This window comes from Linepithema humile, chromosome 5 (assembly GCF_040581485.1).
Source record: "Linepithema humile isolate Giens D197 chromosome 5, Lhum_UNIL_v1.0, whole genome shotgun sequence".
Classification (NCBI taxonomy): domain Eukaryota; kingdom Metazoa; phylum Arthropoda; class Insecta; order Hymenoptera; family Formicidae; genus Linepithema; species Linepithema humile.
In genome coordinates this window covers 1,400,207-1,421,390 of record NC_090132.1, presented here as the reverse complement: position 1 = coordinate 1,421,390, position 21,184 = coordinate 1,400,207, and the positions used below count along the sequence as shown (strand labels likewise).

Genomic DNA, 21,184 nt, shown 5'->3' with positions numbered 1-21,184 from the left:
TTGATCAATGGTCACGTAAATGAAAAAGAAAATTGGTTTCTTATCAGTATTTGGAAAACCGCTCTTATCTTCTCTTATACCGAAGATAAGTCTATCGAATAAAGTCGTGACGATCGTTTTAAATTTAACTGTACACGTGAAAGATGCAATGTACTTGGCAACACTAAAATTGCAACATGACACGTTGAGAGTTCTTTATGACAGGTCAATCTTTCCAGCCGGGAATAAAATTTTAAATTCCCTTCTGCCCTACGTCGCGTCACTTATAAATCCAACCGATCCTTAAACGACACACCTCAACCCCAGTAAGTCGACGAGTATTCAAGATCTCCGCTCGTCGCTTGCCGTCGCATCTTCGTGACGGACTCGATTTTCGTGCACGTAATAACCACTTCCATCGTCACGATATGCCGCTTCATTCAAATAGCAGGCGGAGAGCACCGTGCACTCGGGCCCGTGATCGAGTTTACACTTTTCCTTTCCCTGGTACCTCTATCACCCCCCGTCAATTTTAATATAATTACTTTTCATACAATTAACGTTGCCCAACTTGAGTAGATAAACTCTAGAGTTGCGCGTAATGGCTCGTCATTATGAAAGTTACACGATTTAACGAGGAAAGTACGCAACTCATTCACCGTTATTAAACTTGAATCCGGCGTGTGTTTTGTGCGTGCTAAAAACAGGGAGCGCGCAGTGCGTATACTCGCATTTGCAAAACACTTCGCAATCCATCGTAGCGAACAAGTTTTGTAACTACGCGCCGTAGAAATGTATGGCTCAATTATGTCCGGTAATTAGTTCCCTTGGAAGTTTAAGGGCGCATTCAATCATGCGCCGGCGTGCGCAATTATAATAGCGCGAAAGCACTTTTTACTCTTCCCTAGATTTATACGTTTTCCGCCGGTGCAAAAGAAACTAATAAATGACAGAGGCGCCGCTAATATTTTTCTCTAAAGATTTATAGCAAACATTCGCGCCGTATTACAATTGTAAAGTAGTCCTAATAAAATCAGTTTTTTTTTTTATATGTTTCGATACTTTTTTTTTTTTCGATACTAATATAATATATCTTCGATGTAATACAAAGTCTCAAACACGCGCGTATTCTTTTTACCGCCTTCAATTTCTAAAAACATCGCGCAGGTATGTTAACTGAATGACAAGCATCTAATTCACGCAAATGAAAAGAACGACGCGAATTTCAGAGTGAGTTCAGTAGACCGAACTATCGAGCATAGAAATTCAACGCCACAACGTCGTTTTGTGAAGATCAGCGTGAATGGGATTCAAAGTGCTGAGGATAACGGTGGGTTTCGCTGCTGCATAAAAGACGTCGTCCGTTCGAGCTTTCCCGCGTCTTACTTTCTTCCTCGTCGCGTGTCCGCGACAGGATACGTTGTGAAAATATTCGGATTGGAAATTGGTTATACATCGGGGACCCTGTCTTTTAGACTACTCGCCCGCTCAGTAATATACGCGGATAAAGAGGATTTGAAAGGTACAAAACCTATCGTGAATTCTAGTACCGCACTTTTTCTTACGGTCTCTCCGGGAGAGCTTACGGTTGCTTAATGGCTCATCTTTTATATAACGGCTAGCCCGTTATGCTGCCACTCTTTTTTACGCCCGAGCAAATTCATCAAGGCGCTTTAAACACATTCCATCAATCCATATTTATCGAAGTATTGCGAACCGCGATCATGTAGGCTAAATTATCCGTAAACTAAAAAAAGACAAAGAATCACCGTGTAAAAAATATAAAATGAAATTTTGCCAACATATAAAAAAAAGTGAGATAAATAAATTTATAGTAATGATCGAGAAACATAATTTGATCGATTTTGATCGAATTACGGAAGAAAAATTAATTTGAAAAGTTAAGCACTGCGTAAATGTGGGAAATTTCTTAAATTCGTTTCATTTATAATTTCACTCCGGGAAAAGAGCTTTCTGCTGAACTTCTGCCGAGTTTACTCATTTCTTACTACTGTACAACGCAGAAAGATTCTGATTGCCTAAAGTAATTGAATCCGTCGACGCTGATCTCTTCTCGCTCTAATAATCCTTCGTTTACAACGGCTTAATATCGAAGGGAGGCAAATAAATGATTAAGACTGTAAGTGGCGTCTGTCCACCATCACCGAAGTGTAACGCCTCAATTTTCCGATTCATTAGGAGAACGTAATCCGATATACCGGTATAATTCAATTTTCTATGTCCGATGGCCGTAACGCTTGACAGCGCTTCATGTATAATTTGGCATTATTACGCAATTAAGCTTTTTGTACGCGACTGCTTCTCCAATAGCCTTATTGTCTATTCGCATTGAGTAATCCGAATCAAGATAATGCTTAACATTTGGGGCATAATTGCGACAATCAATAAGCGAGAATGTTCTCTCGTGTTTCGTAAAATTCCGACATACCTTGCACTTGGGAAATTCTTCGGCCGGAGTGGGTCTCTTCCATCCGAGAAGCGGCGGTATGCAAACGAGCGCCGAGAATAGCCAGACGAGGGCAATCATGACCGCCGCTCTAGCCGGTGTTCTCTTCTTCAGGTAGTCGACCGCCTGTGTGATGCTCCAAAACCTGTCCAGACTGATCAAACACAGATTCATGATGCTGGCCGTGCACAGCAGCACGTCCATGGCGGAGTAAATGTCGCACCACCAGTAGCCGAAGATCCAGTAGCCCATGATCTCGTTGGCGAGCGAGAACGGCATGATGACGAGGCCGAGGAAGAAGTCCGCTACCGCGAGGCTGGCTATGAACCAATTCTGTATGTTCTTGAGCGCCTTTTCCGTGGCGATGGCGATTATCACGAGCATGTTGCCGACGACGATGACGATCATGAGCAGCGTCGCCAGGATCGACGCGAGCACGATGTGCGGCAGGGTGTATCCCGACGGGTAGAGGCCCTGCACGAAGTAGGTTTCGTTGTTGTAGAGACTGACGTTCCAGGGATGGCGGAGACTCGAGTTGTACGAGTCGTTGAACGCGTTGATCACGTCCTCCATCGTGTCTCCGAAACCGAAGAGCAACAGACCCTTCCCGTACTCGATCGCGACTCCTTCCTCCGTGCTATTCGATACACCTGTACTCACACTTACACTACCGGTAGTGCTGCCTACGCCGTCGACACTTTCTTCACCGCCTCCGCCACCCCCGCTACCTATCCCTGCCACGCTTTCCTCGCCAGTAAATGTAGTTTCCCCACTCTTTGTCGCGCCTACGGTGTTCCCGCCGCAAACTCGAGTTTCTGAAGTCTGGCCGCAACGGCGGGACGCTTCCTTCCCAGCTGCCGCGCCGTCGCCCCCTTTCCCTGCCGCGGTGTCACGCTCGCCACTCTCGATGTGTCTTTCGTTGTTCCTAGCGCCGCTCCCGCTCGGCGGTCCTCTCTCGGCACCCCCGCTAAGGAGGAGGCGGCCGTCACGATCGCTGGTAGTAGCTGCCTGACGCCACTCACCGTTCGAGATCGCACGTGTCGAGTGGGCCTCGTTACTCGAAAACGTAGAGCCGCCACTAATCGGTCGAGACCACGTCATGTTCCCCTCGAAGACGCTCGTGGACGCCGTTGTCGGATTATCGACGGCGATGGTCATAATGCTGCCGAGAAGCGGCATCACTCGCACCCTCGCCGGGGACTGTAGATGCTATCTCGGTAAGGACGAAGCAGAGGTCGTGGCCGCGCGCGAATAGCAACGTGCCCCGGGTGCCAGCTCGAGTAGCAGCAACAACAGGAGGGTGGTGGTCTCGTCGCATCTCGAGGCCAAGGGCGTCATGCCCGTTTCAGGATAATGCCATCGTTGTCGAATACGCAAATGCCTCGACACGCGCTCTTCCTCGTTTTCTCGGCTCGTTCTCGGCGTGGAAGCCGTTGTCTCACGCTCGGGATCACGTTCTTCCGGATCGAGCGACAACTGTTTGGCCAAGTCCAACTTGGTTCGATCGAGCTTTGTTCCCGCTTTGCACCTAATTAGATATCTCGAGGCGACAACGCTTGAACGCACGAGTAGTGATCAACGCTTGATCGATCAAGTACTTTTCGAGCACTCTAAGAGTCTCCTCGTGCGCGCCCCTCGTGTTAAAAGTCTCGCGGTGTTGTAATTCCGAAATTCACACGTGACACACTCTCGCGCTATATTATTCTCGCTTAGCGTCGTGCTAACGAGGTGCGAGTGAAGTTCGCCTTTCGGCAATCGGTAAACCGGATTTTTTTTTTCTTTTTTTTCTATTGGACCAAATCTTTTAGAATCTAGTTTAGCTTAAATTTAGCTAATTTCGGCGTGACTGACACCTTCGAATTCGCGCTGCTGCAACGTAACGTTACTTCCGTTATTTCTTCGGTGCCGTGGTCATACGTGGTTGGTCTCTGATTTATTGCTTGCGTGAATCGCGACTCCGTTCCTCGTATTTCCTGCATTCACTGGTCCACAACAGACTTAACACGGACAGAGTGTACAGAGATTTATGGATAGTCCGGTAGGCGACTTGATTAAGGGTATCAAGGTAGATAGAGAAAGTGAAAGAGAAGGATAGATAAGATAGATAAGATAGAAAAGGAGAGGGGGAGAGAGAGAAAGAGGGAGATAGTCTATGAGAATAAGAGTAAAAAATTGGTCCCCGTTTTTTTCACCTTTCCTTTACATTAAGCTTGAGCAGCCTACATAGCCTGGAGGCAAATGAAGCGAGAAAAGTTTGCCCGAGAAAGTGCCGACGATCGTAAGAAAATTTCTCCCCGGGACTAGCGGTAGATCCCCAAAGTAATTTCACAAGACGACAGGCGTTTTGACACGGTCGTAAGACGTGATTTCGCGTAAATCTCGATAATTGATTACGCGCCCATGCACGCGGTCTCCTCCCTCGTGTGGTGGAAGCGCGCGATAACCACCCTCTCCCCTCCCCCTTCTTCCCCGTCCTCTTCAATTTGCGCGCTTCTTCTCTCGCTTTCTTTCCTCAAGTTCTACGCGCGGCTCGATGTTGTTTCACCCTAACGATGCCCGCGAGCTAATTAATTATCGCGCCGGGGCTAAAAGGCTAAGCGCTGGATACCCGTACTGCTCCGACCTGCTTTTCGAAAATCAGCGAGAAACACTTAGACGAAAAATCAGAACGACAGAGATTATAGATCGTATAGAACTATGTACACCCAACGTATATTATACACGCAATATGTAGTATGTAATATGTATAATATGTATCGACGTGCGAGCGTCTCTACTCGAAGCCGCTACCCGCGAGCCGTGTGCATGCCTTATAAATAAGCCTCGAGGAATGTACACGGGATTTAGCGACTTATCAATCGTACGTAGTAGCTAGAAGCGCGTATACTTCTTAAATCTAAAGTCTATTATTTAATTACGGGACATACAGAGGTACGATGTGAATTAATACATAATATATAGCGATAGGAGCGGGAGAAAGAGGATAGAGAAGTATATAGAGAGCGAGAGCGAGAGCAAGCGAGAGAGAGAGAGAGAGAGAAAGAGAGAGAGAGAGAGAGAGAGAGAGAGAGAGAGAGAGAGAGAGAGAGGGGAGAGTCGAGAAAGAGAAGAGAAACTCAAGTGAAGTAGAATCGCTCTTTTGTGCTTTAAAAAAATCGCGCGGCTAATAATATATGGACTTCCCTGTATGTACACCTATTTACACGTCATTAGACCTCATTACTTCGCGACGGCGTGTCCCGATTACTTGTCTCTCGTTCTAACCCTCCTTCATACGGCACTAGGTCATCGGATTAAGTAGATCCATTCATGAGTTCACTCACGACTACCAATGATCTATGTTCGTCTGCTACAAAACACTGTGGCGTCTCGACAACGATGGATTAGCAGCGTGCGAATGTTTATATTTTATTTAACGTCGCGTATAACCAGTCTCGTTTTCGAGATTGCAATTCGTTGTCGTCGGTGTATTCGGATCTTCGACAGCTGTGATAGTCGGATGGTTTTTTTTTTTTTTTTTTCTTAATCTTTTGGCTCAAAACTGTTGTTTTTTTTCAATTCGGCGGCGCGGCAAATGGGAAGAGAATCTTTCTCCGATTTTCTTCTTGCGGACTTACTCGCGTCCGAGTCTTCTGCGTGTCACGCCGTCTCTCGAATTTTCACAGCGTGCGGCACAAAGTTGTCAACGATTCTTAATTCCCTTCCTCGTCGAATTAATACCACTCGATTGGCTCTGATCCGATTTCCGCTTGACGATTTAACGGTGCTACCTCTTCCATCGGCTCTGACAGTATCGGTGATTCGCTTTTACCTGAGTCATCTCGCTCCCGACAGAGCCGGCTTCGTCTTCTGGCAGAGTCGTTGTTTCCGCGTGCGTACGTTTCCCACCCCCGTACTCACTCGAAGCAAATCTGCACGATGGCGAGAATCACGCAGAAACTTTCGAGAGAATAGCGGGACCACACTACACTCTCAGCATCCCTGTCGATCGCGCGTTTTTAACGCTGCTCAGATCGCTCCCTCGCTTTCTCGTCTCTCTCAAGCAACCCGCCGCAAAAATCGGAACTGCAAATCGGACACGCTGTTGAACGACATTATCGGGCGGAGATTCAATTCGCGCACTTCGGCCGGAGCACGATTGGTCTAGAGGGGGCTGGCCAAAACACACGTTATAACTTCTCGGTCTTTCAGCACCCGGTCAGTCAGCACAATTCACTCGAGCGGGCCTGGCTTGCGAGTGGGCGCTCTCCGCGGCATTTGGATACCTCGCGGATATCGACAGTGGGAGTTCAATGTGACAGACAATAAAGCGGCTTGGCGAGGGAGGAAAAATAAAAATACGAATTACGGCAATTTGCAATTGATATCAACGACACAGTCGCGTGGCGGACTGTCCGGCGGCCGACTCGTCGACTTCTCAGCACTAATTGCGAGGAGCCTCTCGGTAACGTCTCGATCCTCCTCGTGTCTCTTCAGCACCGTGTGCATGCGTGCGTGCGTGCGAGTAGTTCGAGGTTGTCTCGTGGGTGTTTGGGAACGCACTGCAGCCGTGAGGGACGAGCCAGGAACTCGGACTCCCTCTCGTGTCGTTCGGTGGATGGAGACCCTCGCAGGATGTCGGCGGAGAGAGAGTGAGAGAATGTGCGCGCGTGGCTGTGTCTACGTGTGTGTATGAATTCGTGTACCCGTGTGTCTTGTGTATACGTGTGCATGTATATATGACAAGGGGGAGAGCGTGAGGGTGGGAAAGAGAGCTTGCTTGGCTCACTGGAGGCTGACTGTTGGCCCGACCGATCGCTCCGTCCGACGATACCAGCGTCGGGGCGCCGTCTGACGGAGTCGTGGAACCTGCAGCGCAAGCGTCGGGACGCCACCAGCACTCCACGGCACCGTCGCGGACAGTCGACGTTGAACCATCGACCGATCGGTTCGTGACAAAAATATGTAACTACTCCAATCTTAACACGAGTAATGCCGCTTTAAACTTAGATTAGTCATTGTAACTAATATTATAGTCGTTTTTGTATTTTCATAAATCTTGCCACTGTTATTTTTACAATTTTCAATATACAACTTCGGATTATTACACCGCGTGTCCAATATCCAATGATTACTGTCACGTTTTCTCGTGAACAAAACTACGAGTTGTTTTCCTACACGCGATTGTAAATCCTCTTGCTATACGTTTTTAATATAAAATTGATTATCTTTGAGCTAAAGAAGACATTACTTTCACACAATATTTATCAGTACTTTGTGTGTCGGTATCATTAATCTCTTTTCGAAAAAATATACAATTTTTAATAAATTACTTTTCATAAATAATAAAATTTAAATCCATATTTGATCAGTTACAAACTTTGGCGTTGGTCGCGGAAAATAAGAGCACTAGAAAAATATGCGATGTAAAAAACAAACTAAAATATTACATAAATAAATATTACATAAATAAATATTCAAATGCAAAATATTAACTACCTCATGTTTTGCTAGATTATGAGTATTGATGTTGCCATTATATGATTCGCAAGAATAATATGGTAGAGAGAAAAATAAATTGGCTTTCACGTAACGCGTATAGTATATAAAATAAAAATATAATTTCAAATTTTATGAATTTACCTTGCTTTGTAAAAAAAATTATAATGCTAATAAAAAGCATGATTTATGTCTGAATTATATTTGAGTTATACCAAATGTTCAATGATTTCAGTTATTAGAAAAAAAAATAAAACAGATATATAAAAATTTGCTATAAAATCATGACAGAGGAAATAATATGAAAGAATAGCTACATCACTTTCGATAAGGCAGAAAGTCCGCTTACAATTTTTTCGCTCAATTAAACACATTCAAGCGCGGAATGCAATAGACCTTTAATAGCGACACTAAAGTGAAATTGCTATTTTAGACTTTTTGTCATTACCAGTCGATCGCATAACTACAATCTTTTAAAAAGACAATTAACTTTAATGAGAAATAAAGATCTTACATTACTTTAATTTTATAGAAGTTAATTAACTTCGATATATTTATTATATATATATATTACTTTTGCATACAATCGTTTTCAACTCACATATACAGGCGGTTTATTTTCTTTATACATTATTTGTGTAACTGACACAAATATATTTAAGCTCCTTTTGCAACTCGCTCTTTTGATTTGTCAAAAGTGAGCTTTCATTGCTGCATAACGAAGCATGGATACGACATTCAAATGCATATATTTCAAGTACATCAAAATGCACCCAAGCTTTTCACGTAAGCGCAAATATTCTCGAATTTATCGACTTTTGTATGCTCCATTTTTGCTAATATCAGTGAGTCCTGTGATAAACGGGAACTTAACTTTGAAATTTACACGCTGCAAATTCATGAGTGATGTGCTTTCGTTTTAAACTGCAAACTCATGTTTTGTGCATTATCTATCGCGAAAAGCACGTTTGATCGCACGGAAACTACATGCGCGATTCTCTTATGGAAACTATGCTCGCAGATAATCTCAGTAGCTCATCCGAGTGCATCCCTTCTTATAATCCAATTCCGTCGAAAAGAAAACTAGGTATTATTTTATCAAATAAATATTGGATCCTTCTGCATTTCTCTTCAATAAAAGTTACTTTGATCGTGACTAGCTCCCGATTAGGAAGGAAAGACTTTCTGCTGAAAATGGACAGTCAACAGAAAGATCGCCGTTAAAAACTATTATTGAGAAGAAACTCGATGACAACTTTCTGATTCGAGAGAATCTTTAGCGGAATTTTTCAACCCGCAGAAGACATTTCTTTCCCACGAAAAAGTGACATCTCATTCCAAATAACGACGGATGCTATCACATTTTTACGGATATTAGTTTTAATTAATTGCAGCTTATTTCTGTAATTCACTACATTATTATATTATTTCTTCTTTCGAAAATATTTGATATTCTCGAAAAATCTAAATAATCTTACCTAAATAATGAAAGATCACCGATATCGTAAATTCTTCCACACACAATGTTCGAGATATTTTTCCATATATTTTATATTCGCGAGGGATCGAATATCTCATTTTAGCATTGAGAGATTACTTCAACTCCTGCGAATGGGCGTAAAAAATGTGTATCTCTTACTTTGAATTACTACACTGTATATCCGACAGCCATAAAGATTGAAAAAATAGATCCAACTTTTTCCTTCTTAAAATAGCCATTTCTATATTTCTTTTAATTCACCCCTGCTGTCTGCATTGATATAAATCATATTACTCGGATATATCCAATAACGCATTGCGTTTCTGTATATTCCTCGAGTTAATGCATTGCAAATGCAGCTTCTGCCGATGGATTAATTAGAGAACTTTGGAATTATCAAACTTCCCACTGGCTTATTGATCATCGAAGCAGATAACAAGCCGCAGCATGACATTGTCTATGAAAAAAGAAACGTCTTCGTTATAATCATAAAGCTCGAAGAATGACATTTAATTTGTGATAAAATGAGTTAGCAATAGTTTGAACAAATAGTTCAACATTTTTTAAACTTTATATACAAATTGTTTAATTAAATATTTGTGATAAAGTTTCTAGTTAGACGAAAATCCGAGCTTGGAAATATTTACACAATCAACAAAAATATTAATATCAGTCAATATCAATTAATAACGGATAATCGGTTGTTTTTAATTAGAACAAATAAGTGCTCATTAATAATATAATTCACAGCAAATAATTATTCATAAATAATTATAACGATCATCCGATAAACGAGCAATTAATTAGCGTACTTTGCCGACTTGGAGAGTCATTTATTCGAGGATGTAACCTTAATCGAGAGGCTTACAATTAGCGTATCGGCTGTGCGTATCAGAGAACGGAAGAGTACAACGCGTATTCCCTTTCTTCTCGGCCGCGTCAATGTTGACTCGGCGCCGTTTGCTCGTCTGTCATGCTTTAGTACGTTCCTTCCCTCCTTTCTGTCCGCCTCTCTTTGCCGAAAGTTTCTCCCGGGTAAGTTCGGGATATCGTCGTAACTCTACCGGCCGACATGCAAGTCCTCCCTTCGCGCGTTGGCTATCGGTGAAAGGCGTGTACGTGTATCGACATTGTTCTCGCTCGAGGACATGCAACCATGGTCGAGGTGGAGAAACTAGTTACGAACTAGTCCTCCCTTACAGCTCTGTCTTTACGTCGGAGATACAGGTACGCGCACTGACGCGTACTCTTCTCCTCGAATGCCACCGAATTCGATTGCAGCAAAGTGTCAATCGGCAATTGTGCTGATTCGTCTGTGATGTCTATCGATCAAGCAGAAAATACTGTGACGTATTTGAACTTTATTGACACGGACACACTCGGTCGGGGATCGATAGCGATCAAAAAAGATTCCCTGAATAAGCGAGAGAAGAAGTTTTCCCGTTATAAAAATCAACCATGCACGATTTTTATCGCTCACTCGAGGAATGACTTCGAATAATGTTGCGAACATAAATAAAAGCTAAACTTATTTCACAAAATTTATGTAATAATTGCAAAATATATCGGTTGTCCTTTGTGACGTGAAACTGGATACACACGAACATCTCGAAAATATCAATCAGTGCTTCAGTGCTTTGAATGATTCATGTTTAAATCTGGAGAATTTATAGACTCCGTTGATAGTTATTACATGCAGATGCTGCCAGGAATATCAGAACGCAAATATTGCGCCCGGATATGTAGAACAAAATTAGATCAGGTAGACTCATACAGTTTTCATTAAATAAAAAAGATATGCGAATATATAAGAAGTGTGTTATGCGGTAATTATATATTTATATATACATTCAATCACACCCGTGTGCATACGTACATGTGAAATCATAAGAGCGTAATCAAAGTTGAACTTTAATTCATTTTTAACGTGAGATGTATTCGCGACACAAGCTCTTTAAATATTTAAACAATCTGTAATTAAATATTTTGTAATCATAAAATTTACATTAGTTTGTTATTCATATAAAAAAAAATATAAAATATTTAGTTTCATAACAGGATATTTGATATTTATTCAACTAATTCGGCATATGTGTATACAAAAATGGTGCGTATCGGATTTGAGTATCGCATATCGCAATTCTTAATTGGTGCACAAATTTCACAGCTGACTTCTCGAAAACACGCGCGAACAGTAGAGCCAATACAAACAGCGCGCGCATATTTTAATTAACACCTGTCAAGGAAAATTTTGTTCTGCCTATTATGTTGATATTTCATGCGTTGCAAAATATGTATTTGCACACATCCGTGTAATCCTATAATCTGAATTCATTATGATACAAAAAAGACAATGGACATTGAGAAATAGCGATTAATATATTATAGTAACATTGGGAATGTATAACATAATGCCAGAAATAATGCACATCATTTTTGTATCACACAATTATACGCCGTATTAGTTGAATTAATTGAATATATACTTGGCTATTATATTAGTTACAGCGAGTTGCTTAATGTATTCCTTAATATTGTGTACTATCGGGAAACGATGACAAAGTGGTACACCTAACTGGATCATCTCATTAAACTCTCGACTGCCCTTCAATCTCTCGATAGCTCGCATGTCGGTTGCCGGCGCACCGATCGATAAAGATAGAATATAAAGCTATTCTAACACTACTACGTTCTTTATAGTAAAAAATTGCTTAAGATATTATTGAAACGCGCAAAACAAGTCAAATATTCCCTTCTTTTTTTTTTAATCAAAAATAGTAACAATCCGAAAACAGTGTGATTAATTTAATCTAAACTTTTATTGCGCAGTGCGTATTTCCAATCTATAAGTATCTATTTATTTTGATTATTATACATCATGCTTACACAAGCATTTGCCAGTGCGATAGAAACTTGTATACATTTTCGCAATAATCCGGCATAGAATTACAATGTTGTTTGCATCTCGGAAAACATTTCTCGACAGTTACGTTGCATCAGTTTTGCATTTGGATTGTAGCAGTGGTAGCGATGTCAGTTTTGTGTGGCGGATTTGTGATCTAAAATTGAGTTTTATGAATTCTAACTGAAATGTGTTTCTTCCGCGTTTCCAAAAATTGTACTTATGTTAGAACGCTTGTTTTTCATTAGTTTGGAGATGCAATTTCAAGCAAAATTAATTTTTACACTTGCATAGATAAAGATTTAATAGAAATAGATTTTATTAAATAACTACTGAAGTTGACAGTAAAATCGTTGACACGTGAGTGGAAAAATATTATTTCATATGTCAACAGGATGGTTCTGTTCCTAAAGTTGCACAACTTTAACAAGATGAAGAAACACGTCAGCAAGACTAAGCTGTATCTAAGGGATACAATTCCATTATCCTTTTCAGCGGGATTGCTCCGAGTGATGAAAAGGCTAAGGTCAAAGTGCATTTACACCACCGGTCAATAACTCGTTCGAGTTTATAAGTATATCTTGCTAAAAGTTCGCAGCGTTTTATCCTAACTGCACGTTAAAAACTTTCTCATCCAGACACAATCGGGCATCGATATAGATATCGCGGCTTTCAACGGACCAACGAAAGCACAGAGAGGCATAATGAGCGCCGCTGTGTTTTATATATTCCTCCCTTCCGTGTAAAACCGACGCGCCGGAATTCATCCACTTTTATGTTCGCGTGAGGCAAATTTTCAGCACGATAATATCGAAGAGGAATAACATTACGTATGTATAAAACATTCGAAAAATTTATTTCTTATTTGGGAAAACACAATCTTTTTTCCAGTCACGGCGGATGAGTCACCGAGGAGATATCGCTTTAATGTTAAAGTGCTGAAAGTTGCGGGGACTTTTTTCCCCAAATTGGTCGCCTATCAAAAACCCGAGTGAATCGATGAAATGAGAAGTGATGCGCTAACGAAGCAGAGAAAACGGAGACAGAAAATACCGGAGCACCCTTTCTTTCTCCCGCTTTTCCCTCTCTCGATTGCATCCATTATTGCATCTCCGTGTCTCTCGGAGCTTCCAACACACGCTCGAAACAAATCATCCGTTTCCCTCCACCGCGGAATTTACTTCCGCAATTGCACCGCGATCGTCCTCGAGCACGGCACGATGCCACGGGTGCGATCGTGATCGATCTCCCGACGTAGTTCCGCGGATGCGCCGAGGATTTCCCAACATACCTCTTCGTGGTCCCCGCAGAGCGATCAGATCGTTCTCGCAGTCGATCGCGACGCTCGCGTGTATATGTATGTAACCGACCGAAGTGCGCTTTCTCGTGGCATACACATAAGTCGCCGTCCGCCCTAAGAATCCCGAACATCCTGCTAAACGGAATTCCTACCACGGCTTCCGCCGTTCGATCCGCACATATGCGCCCTTTCACACGTGCGACATATACTGGGTGTGCCTAATGTGCCATCTCGATGCACGCCCTACCAACTTGCTGTGCGGATGAAAGGTGGAAAATTGAGGCACAATTACGATAGATGCGCTGACGGAGCACCCGGTGCTTCACTGTCGAACGCAGGTAGAAGCGCCATTAGACGGAAAACGGTCCTCCTCCGGAAAGAAATTGTCGAGCGCATTTGCGGCAAACGGCGCGCTGTACCGGCCGTCTTATCGCGTTCGAGTCCCACTTCGTCGAGATCGCGCGACCAAGCCGATCGGCATTACACTTTGTTCTCAAGTCAGAGCACCTTGTTCTTAATTAGTGCTTTAAAAACATAACATAAGTGCTATTGTTCTGTAATAATTTTACAAGTCTTTTTTTTTCAATCCTATTTAACAAAAGGATATATTCTTTTCAATACACGCGCAATAGCAAAATACAATACCGAAGTAATATATCCCGCGCGAGGGAATGTCATCTCCTGCCCCCGCTTGCAATAACTCCTTAACGACTTCATAAAACGCAGCAGGGCGCGCACATTCAGAGCGTTGCCATTAACCCTGATTCTCGTGCTTTTTAAGCGTCGGGCGGATCGAGATGATGTTTTCGCTGACATTTTTCACGCCTGTGGGAGTTATAGATGTAATTAATTCGCTATTAAGTAGGGGCGATAAAGGGTGGGGTAAGACACGATCCACGCGCGAGACAATGGGTCCAGTGTGTCGTGCGTCTCTCAGGAATGACGACAGCATGCGCGGCCCACTTTTTTTACCCTTGACGATAGAGCGTCGTTGCAACGATTCTCGCCGAAGGGCGAGAAGAGTGACGCCGTTAAAGAGAGCAGCGACGTCAGTTTTCGGGACGGCAACGACGCGATGACGCGTCCGACGGTCGACCAGCAACCGCCGGCACCCCGTCCCACATGTTGCACACCCTTTCGCCGGGCGGTGATGCAAGCCGAGTGCCGAGTTAACGAGAGGACCCCGCCCTTGTGACGTCACACCAGAGGGCGCCCCTGTGTGCGTATTGCGTTCACACGCAGACATCTAAGCCGGCTCGCGTCTCCGACCGCCTCAAGACCCCCCCCCCCCCTTTCCCGCCACTTCAATCTTTCGTTATTTAATCGCTTTAGCTTCTCTCAACCTCGACCCGAACTGCTCACTCGAGCTACGTCACTATTTACTCTGCTCTTCGCTATTTATCGGAGCTAACGGGAGCGCGTTATTCGCGCAACGCGATCGAAATCGATCCTCTCTTCTCGTCCTGTCGTACCATAAAGTCAGACATTTCTTTGATCCTTCTGTTAGCGAGAAACTACTGAAGACTACACTTCATGTTATCGGAACGTCTTGCACAAAGAGCGAAAAACTATCGCTATCAAAACATCAAAGCGCTCGATCCGGGTTCCGTTAGATAAGCAGAGAAGTGTGTTTTGCTATAGAAACGTTGACTCGCTATTCGCATGTTCAAAGCGACTCACCGTGGCGTTACCCTCATTTAATCGTCTCACTTTCTCCCTTTTATCGTCATTCCCGCGACGTCGCGATCTCCCGCTCCTCTCGTTTTCCGGCCGTAAACGTGTTAGTATTTGACCGTCTCTTCCACGTTCTTACACGCTTGTTTATGCGACACTTTAGCGTACGTTCACTCGCATCGAGTACGATACCGCGGTGTTGTCTTCATCTTTCCGCCCCGCTCGTTTATTACTTTCTAATCCTGATTGCTTCCTCCTCATCAGGCTCGCTCGCACGCCATCGCGCTAATGCTATTTATTTGTCCCACTTTCGCCGATACGGCGAATCCTTCTCCCACCGTATCGGTCGCGTTTCTCAGCTTCCTCCGAAGAATGATTTCCTCCTTATACCGATCCGTTTAGAGCGTTTCCAATTTTCGCCTGCGCACACTTCGATAAACTTTCGAGAAGCGCATTACGGATATTTATTCCTCTCTAGTTTCCTCTCGTGCGCTCATTTTAATATGCAGCCCATAAATCGCTTCGCTTTTTTCTAACGCGGCCCGTCTCGCATTATCCGCGCCTCAACTTCGTTCAAAACGCTTCGTTTTTCTCCTTAGACTACGTCCTTGTCGAATTTTCGAGCGTGCAAGCGAACCGAGGCTATAAATTCGCCTCCGACTCCTTCCTCTAAGTTTCTCTCTCTCTCTCTCTCTCTCTCATTTATCCGCACCGCCACACTGTGCCGATCGTTACGTTCTTATCCACTGCTGTCCCTTAGTTCTCTCCTTAATCCTTAACCCTTATTCGCGCTCGAACTGCTCCGCGTTCTCTCCCACTTTCGTCTCGGTGGATCTTCGAGTACGTGATCGCACTAACGCCATTTATTTGTCTTACTTTCTCTCCGGCGCGTGTGCTAGTCGCTCCGTACGGCCAGACCACTCTTCGCCACCAGTTCGCTTCAAAGTTTTCTTATACGTGTACATACCACGCCGTGTCCACTTATCTTCCGCGTTTCCCTCTCGCACGCGTGTCCCCTTTCTCTTGCACCTTTTAGCGAGCTTCTCTATTTTTCTTCTCCATTGTCGGAACGTTGCCTTTCTCGCTCCCTCGCCCGCTCTCATCCGTCCTTTCTCTCTCTCTCTCTCTCTCTCTCTCTCTCTCTCTCTCTCTCTCTCTCTCTCTCTCTCTCTCTCTCTCTCTCTCTCTCTCTCTCTCTCTCTCTCTCTCTCTCTCTCTCTTTTACCCCTCGCTCTTTCTCGCACTCAACCCCCGGCTCTCACTGTCCTCCTCGCTTTCTCACAATCTTTGCGTACGTATGCGCCAATCCGTGTGTGCGCGGCTGAACCGCGCAGGGGCGGCGAGATGGTAGGATCGTGCGAGTAGGGACAGGGGTGTATCGACCCCTGACAGAATTCGCGATTCTTTCTGCAACAGAGAGAGAGAGAGAGAGAGAGAGAGAGAGGAAAAGAGAGAAAGAGAGAGAAAGAATGAGTACGAGTGAGAGGGACGAAAGGGAAAAGGAGTGAAGGCGAGAGAAGAGACGGGGGAGAGGAGGAACAGAGTAAGAGAGGGAAGAAGACGGAGATAGATCACTGTGGGTAGAAGTGTGACCAAATGACTATGGTAGGGGTAGCGATGACGTCATGGATGTGCGAAAGAAAGGATGCGAGGTAAAGGGAGCAAGCGAAAGAGAGAGAGAGAGAGAGAGAGAGAGAGAACTTCGCCGACTAGGCCGACGCACACATCGTTATAATCGACTGCAAAGAGAGAGAGAGAGAGAGAACACGTGATGTCTGCAAGTATATGATCGTCCAGCACACGGCGATCCTCGATCGTGCGCATCGATTTTACATCACCGCCGCGCACGCCGTGACGCAGGATGCCGAAATGCAAAGATATCGAATTTGTCGAGGAACATATATCGGCCTCCTGGGAAATTGTTGAATGTCCGTGGTACTCCGTTTATCATTTAGTCGCGTAAATTTATAAGAGACGACTCTACTCCGCGATGATTTATAGTCATATACTTGTAATTCGATCGCGCCGGCTTGTGAAGTGGAGCCCCTCGATTATGTAAATTTAACTGCGATAATGGAATTAAATTAAAACGGTTCAACGATGTTTCGCATCGCGCTATCGCATCTTCAACATCGTAACTTCCGAATCATAAAATCTCATAATTATTTGTTATACGGTTATACTTTTCGCACAAATTATTCGACTTCACGAGTCGTGCTATAAATCTTCAACATATTGTGGATGAAGTTTTGAACCTTCAAAGTCATCTTGCAACTCTCAGAAATAATTAATGGAGCTCCACCATTATTGCGAGAATTACATATCAAACTAACATAGTAACGTTCAGGGGTTCAGTAAGATTACTGTTACTTACACAATGTGATGAATTTCTAACATACACCTTATCTTAAAATTACATATTATATGTACTTCTAGCAAAATGAGATTTAAGCTAATCTCGCATCAAGAAATCTAGAAAACTCAGATACCATTACAATGGCTGAACGTTTACATTACGGTTGCTGCCTTCTCACAATTTCATTACTGTTCACGATATAATAAATAACGCAAATATCAATTTATAAAATTGTCAACCAATTTCAGCAAATATTTGTTTCACACAACGTGTACGTAATCAAGTGTGTAATACATTTTTTGAGGCTATTGACATATTTATAAAAAGCACAGATCTTTATAAAATTATCATTGGCATTTAATCGCGGGAATAAATCGATTCTTATATTAAATATCCGCTTTAATAATAATGCGGTTATAAACACGGCACAAACTCGCCTAGAATTTATAAAAGTTGATTTATGAATTCTACATAGATCTTACGGAATCCATTATAAAAGATATATTTTCCTGATTGTGCTTCGTTGCATATGCACGAAGGGTATACAGTACGCATGGCAGAGGTGCTATTAACAGACGTACTAGCAGTAGGCATTAGCAGTCCGCGAAACGGTGCGTGACTGTACGTAGCTATTTCGAGCATCGCCCAGAAGCTAAAGTTCAACACAGCGGATGAAGTTCGATAGAACAACGCATGTGGCAAACATCGCGATGCATTATGTATACAGTGACATAAACTGTTATGGCCTGCTATATCTCTGCTACAATTCCTCAAAAATTCAACAACCAATCTTGTAACAGGAGATTACAACAAATAAATATTGTTATGTCATTCGCGTTAAAATTACTTATTTCCTTGTTTATTACGCTATCAACTTTTAATACTTTCGCCGTTGTTTGTTTTGTGTCAAGTTTGTTATTCCATATTATTAGATAGCTTGAACACAGGAAGTAGCGAAATGTAAAATTTTGATGTCGAAGGGTGATAATATAAGAGTGAATCAAAAGAACTTCGTATCCTTGAAATTTGATATTCTTGTGCGATTTCTAAGACAATTTTTTTTTACAAAATTTTGTCCGAAGCTTAGTTTTCGAGTGCAACGCATCATAAAACTAACGTAACACTTGTCTCATGATGCATTGCGCGTCCCTGCCTGCCCGCTGCACCGAACTCGTATGTGTGTGTGTGTGAGCAGCGAACCATTTTCAATTATAATTCAAAAACTAAGTTTCAAACAAAATTTTGCAAAAGGAAAAATCGTCTTAGAAATCGCTCAAAAATATGAAATTTCAAGAATATTAGGTGGTTTTAAATTATATTAAGATGTAACTTTCTACCGTGCATACCGTGAATTAAGTTTCTATATTACATGTAGGCACAAATGTATATAATATATTTAAGCACGAAAAACGGCTTGCTATTTGATTGTAAAATTCTTCTATCGATCATTTCGACCCATCCATCACGAGCAGGTTTTTAAGAAAATGTCCGGGCTTACAATTCCATTGTAGTGCCAAGAAAAGGCGCGCGAATAAAGCAGCTCCATCACGAATAAAACAATTACTTCACCGTTAGAAAAAAAGAAGAATCACGTAAAAAGTTCCTACAGAAGCCTTTTTATTAAATCTACGCAAGAACAAGCGTTCTCTCACGAGAGGAATTAATGTATCCGGCGATCCTCCGTTAACCTTCTTCAAGTAAAGCGTCGGACATATTTACTATGATCCGATGGAGACTGTTATAGCCAGCCGCCATATGCTTCCCATCAAACTAAAATGATTTATGGGCAAAATATATAATTTATCTTTCATCTTTCTCCCGCGCGGCCGCAAAAGGCGGCAGGCTGCATTCAAACGAAGCCAAGAGATACACCAGATACAGGTATTCGCATTCGTGTTATTTTACTTTAACATATTTTAAACTCTCCTCTCGCTCCGTCGCAACCATCAATCACGCGATTCCGATGATTGTTGTGTCGCAAATAAAGCTGCTACTAAAACGCGATTTGAAATGAATGATGCCACCGCCCATATACCATATATTCTTCGCCAGAAACTGTATCAGCTTGGTACGCAAGATATCCATTAAAGATATTCCCATGTAAATCTCTACGCTCTGGTGTAGCTATCAAAGGGAGATCGATATGTATTCCGGTAAATTGCTTAAATTCATGCGATAGTACAACCTTTCACTGAGCAATCCTAGTGATGAATACCATGCGATACCTGCATAGCTGTGTTCCTGTAGGCATCATAAATCGTGATACATCGCGCACAACAATACTGTGCCCGCGCGGCCAAGCGTGCCCCCGAAATGATTATTCTCACGGGGAAATAACCGTAATCGAAGTAATTTGATACTCATCGATTTAATTATAGCTCCTACTGCGGCTGAACTGCGTCGCTTAAACAAATTATCGTCAAATCTAATGATGGGCTATCCTGATAACGGTCATCAATTGCGCATAATTGACTTCGCGTTGCGTTTGCCGCATTACAATCGGCCTTTTAACCGCAATTGGGAATACTTTGTACACATTCGCTATATATATGATATTTGCAGAACCGTTTTGTGTGCGGTACACTTGAGTTCAAATGCGAGCGCAACGTAATTTCTATTTGATCAACAACAGGTGCGAATAATGTCGCAGGTAAGCACTGTTAATTGCATTCTAAGTAAAGAAACAATAAATTGGTAGTGCTGTTCGGGCAAGGAACGCAGCAGTGCACGACAGGAGGGACAATGGCTCATCTACCATCCGCAGCACGTGGCTAGATGGGATTTATAAGGTTGTAAATTATGTCTGTAACAGAACATAGTCGATATACATGCGCAACCGGATTCTGACATGAGTTGCTTTACGAACAATACGAGTTGTTAGCAGAATTCGAAACAGTGGTAATAATTCTCTTCGCACATAATTTGAGAATCCCATGATATTGGGATAAAAATTTTCTGGAAGGCTCACATCACATCAAACTTGTATGGCGACTTGAAGACAAAAAATGGATGCATGATGCTTCTCAATAATAAAATTTAATTGGAAATTCAATTAGCGAGCTCTGTCGAATGTTGAAAATTGCGAACTGATAATATTTCCTTTCAAATTTTCGCCCAAGAAGACTTCTGACATTTTCATGCCAGATGACAAAATGGATGGTGGATTGGAGCTTTACACGCCGCAAACTCTCCGTTCAGCATACACATAATCGCACGTATCGCCGACAAAGAGCTGTCGCTGCCACCAGCGCAACGCGTCGCAACGTCAGACACGAATGCTCACGGATACGCTCCACCGGTCGTAAACCGCTTTGGAACATAAGCACGGAATATACCTCAGGAAGTCATCTTCACTCCCCCTATTCGGAGCATGAGGAAAATCACGGATGACAATTACAGATGACAACCGCGAAACCAACGAATTTAACCTGAAACGCGGCGGCAGAAACTATTAAAAGTCTCAGCGTTAAGTTAGGTAACGCGATGTAGAATAGCATTATGTACTAAGAACTTCTTTGACAAGCTCACATACGAAGCTGTAATAAAAT

At 42.8% G+C, this 21,184-nt stretch overlaps 2 protein-coding genes across 2 annotated transcripts in view; one reads left to right on the top strand and one right to left on the bottom strand.

Moving 5' to 3' along the window:
- Octalpha2R (alpha2-adrenergic-like octopamine receptor) overlaps positions 1-6,654 on the bottom strand; it is a 107,600-nt gene extending 100,946 nt beyond the window's left edge. The window contains exon 1 of the mRNA XM_012372497.2: positions 2,429-6,654. Coding sequence (XP_012227920.1) covers positions 2,429-3,625 — 1,197 coding nt within the window. The 5' untranslated portion in view covers positions 3,626-6,654. The remainder of the gene's footprint in view (positions 1-2,428) is intronic.
- A 546-nt stretch (positions 6,655-7,200) lies between these two features.
- Positions 7,201-21,184, top strand: part of LOC105675386 (sodium-coupled monocarboxylate transporter 1) — a 50,707-nt gene continuing 36,723 nt past the window's right edge. The window contains exon 1 of the mRNA XM_067355788.1: positions 7,201-7,373. The gene's annotated coding sequence lies outside the window, so the exon portion shown is untranslated. The remainder of the gene's footprint in view (positions 7,374-21,184) is intronic.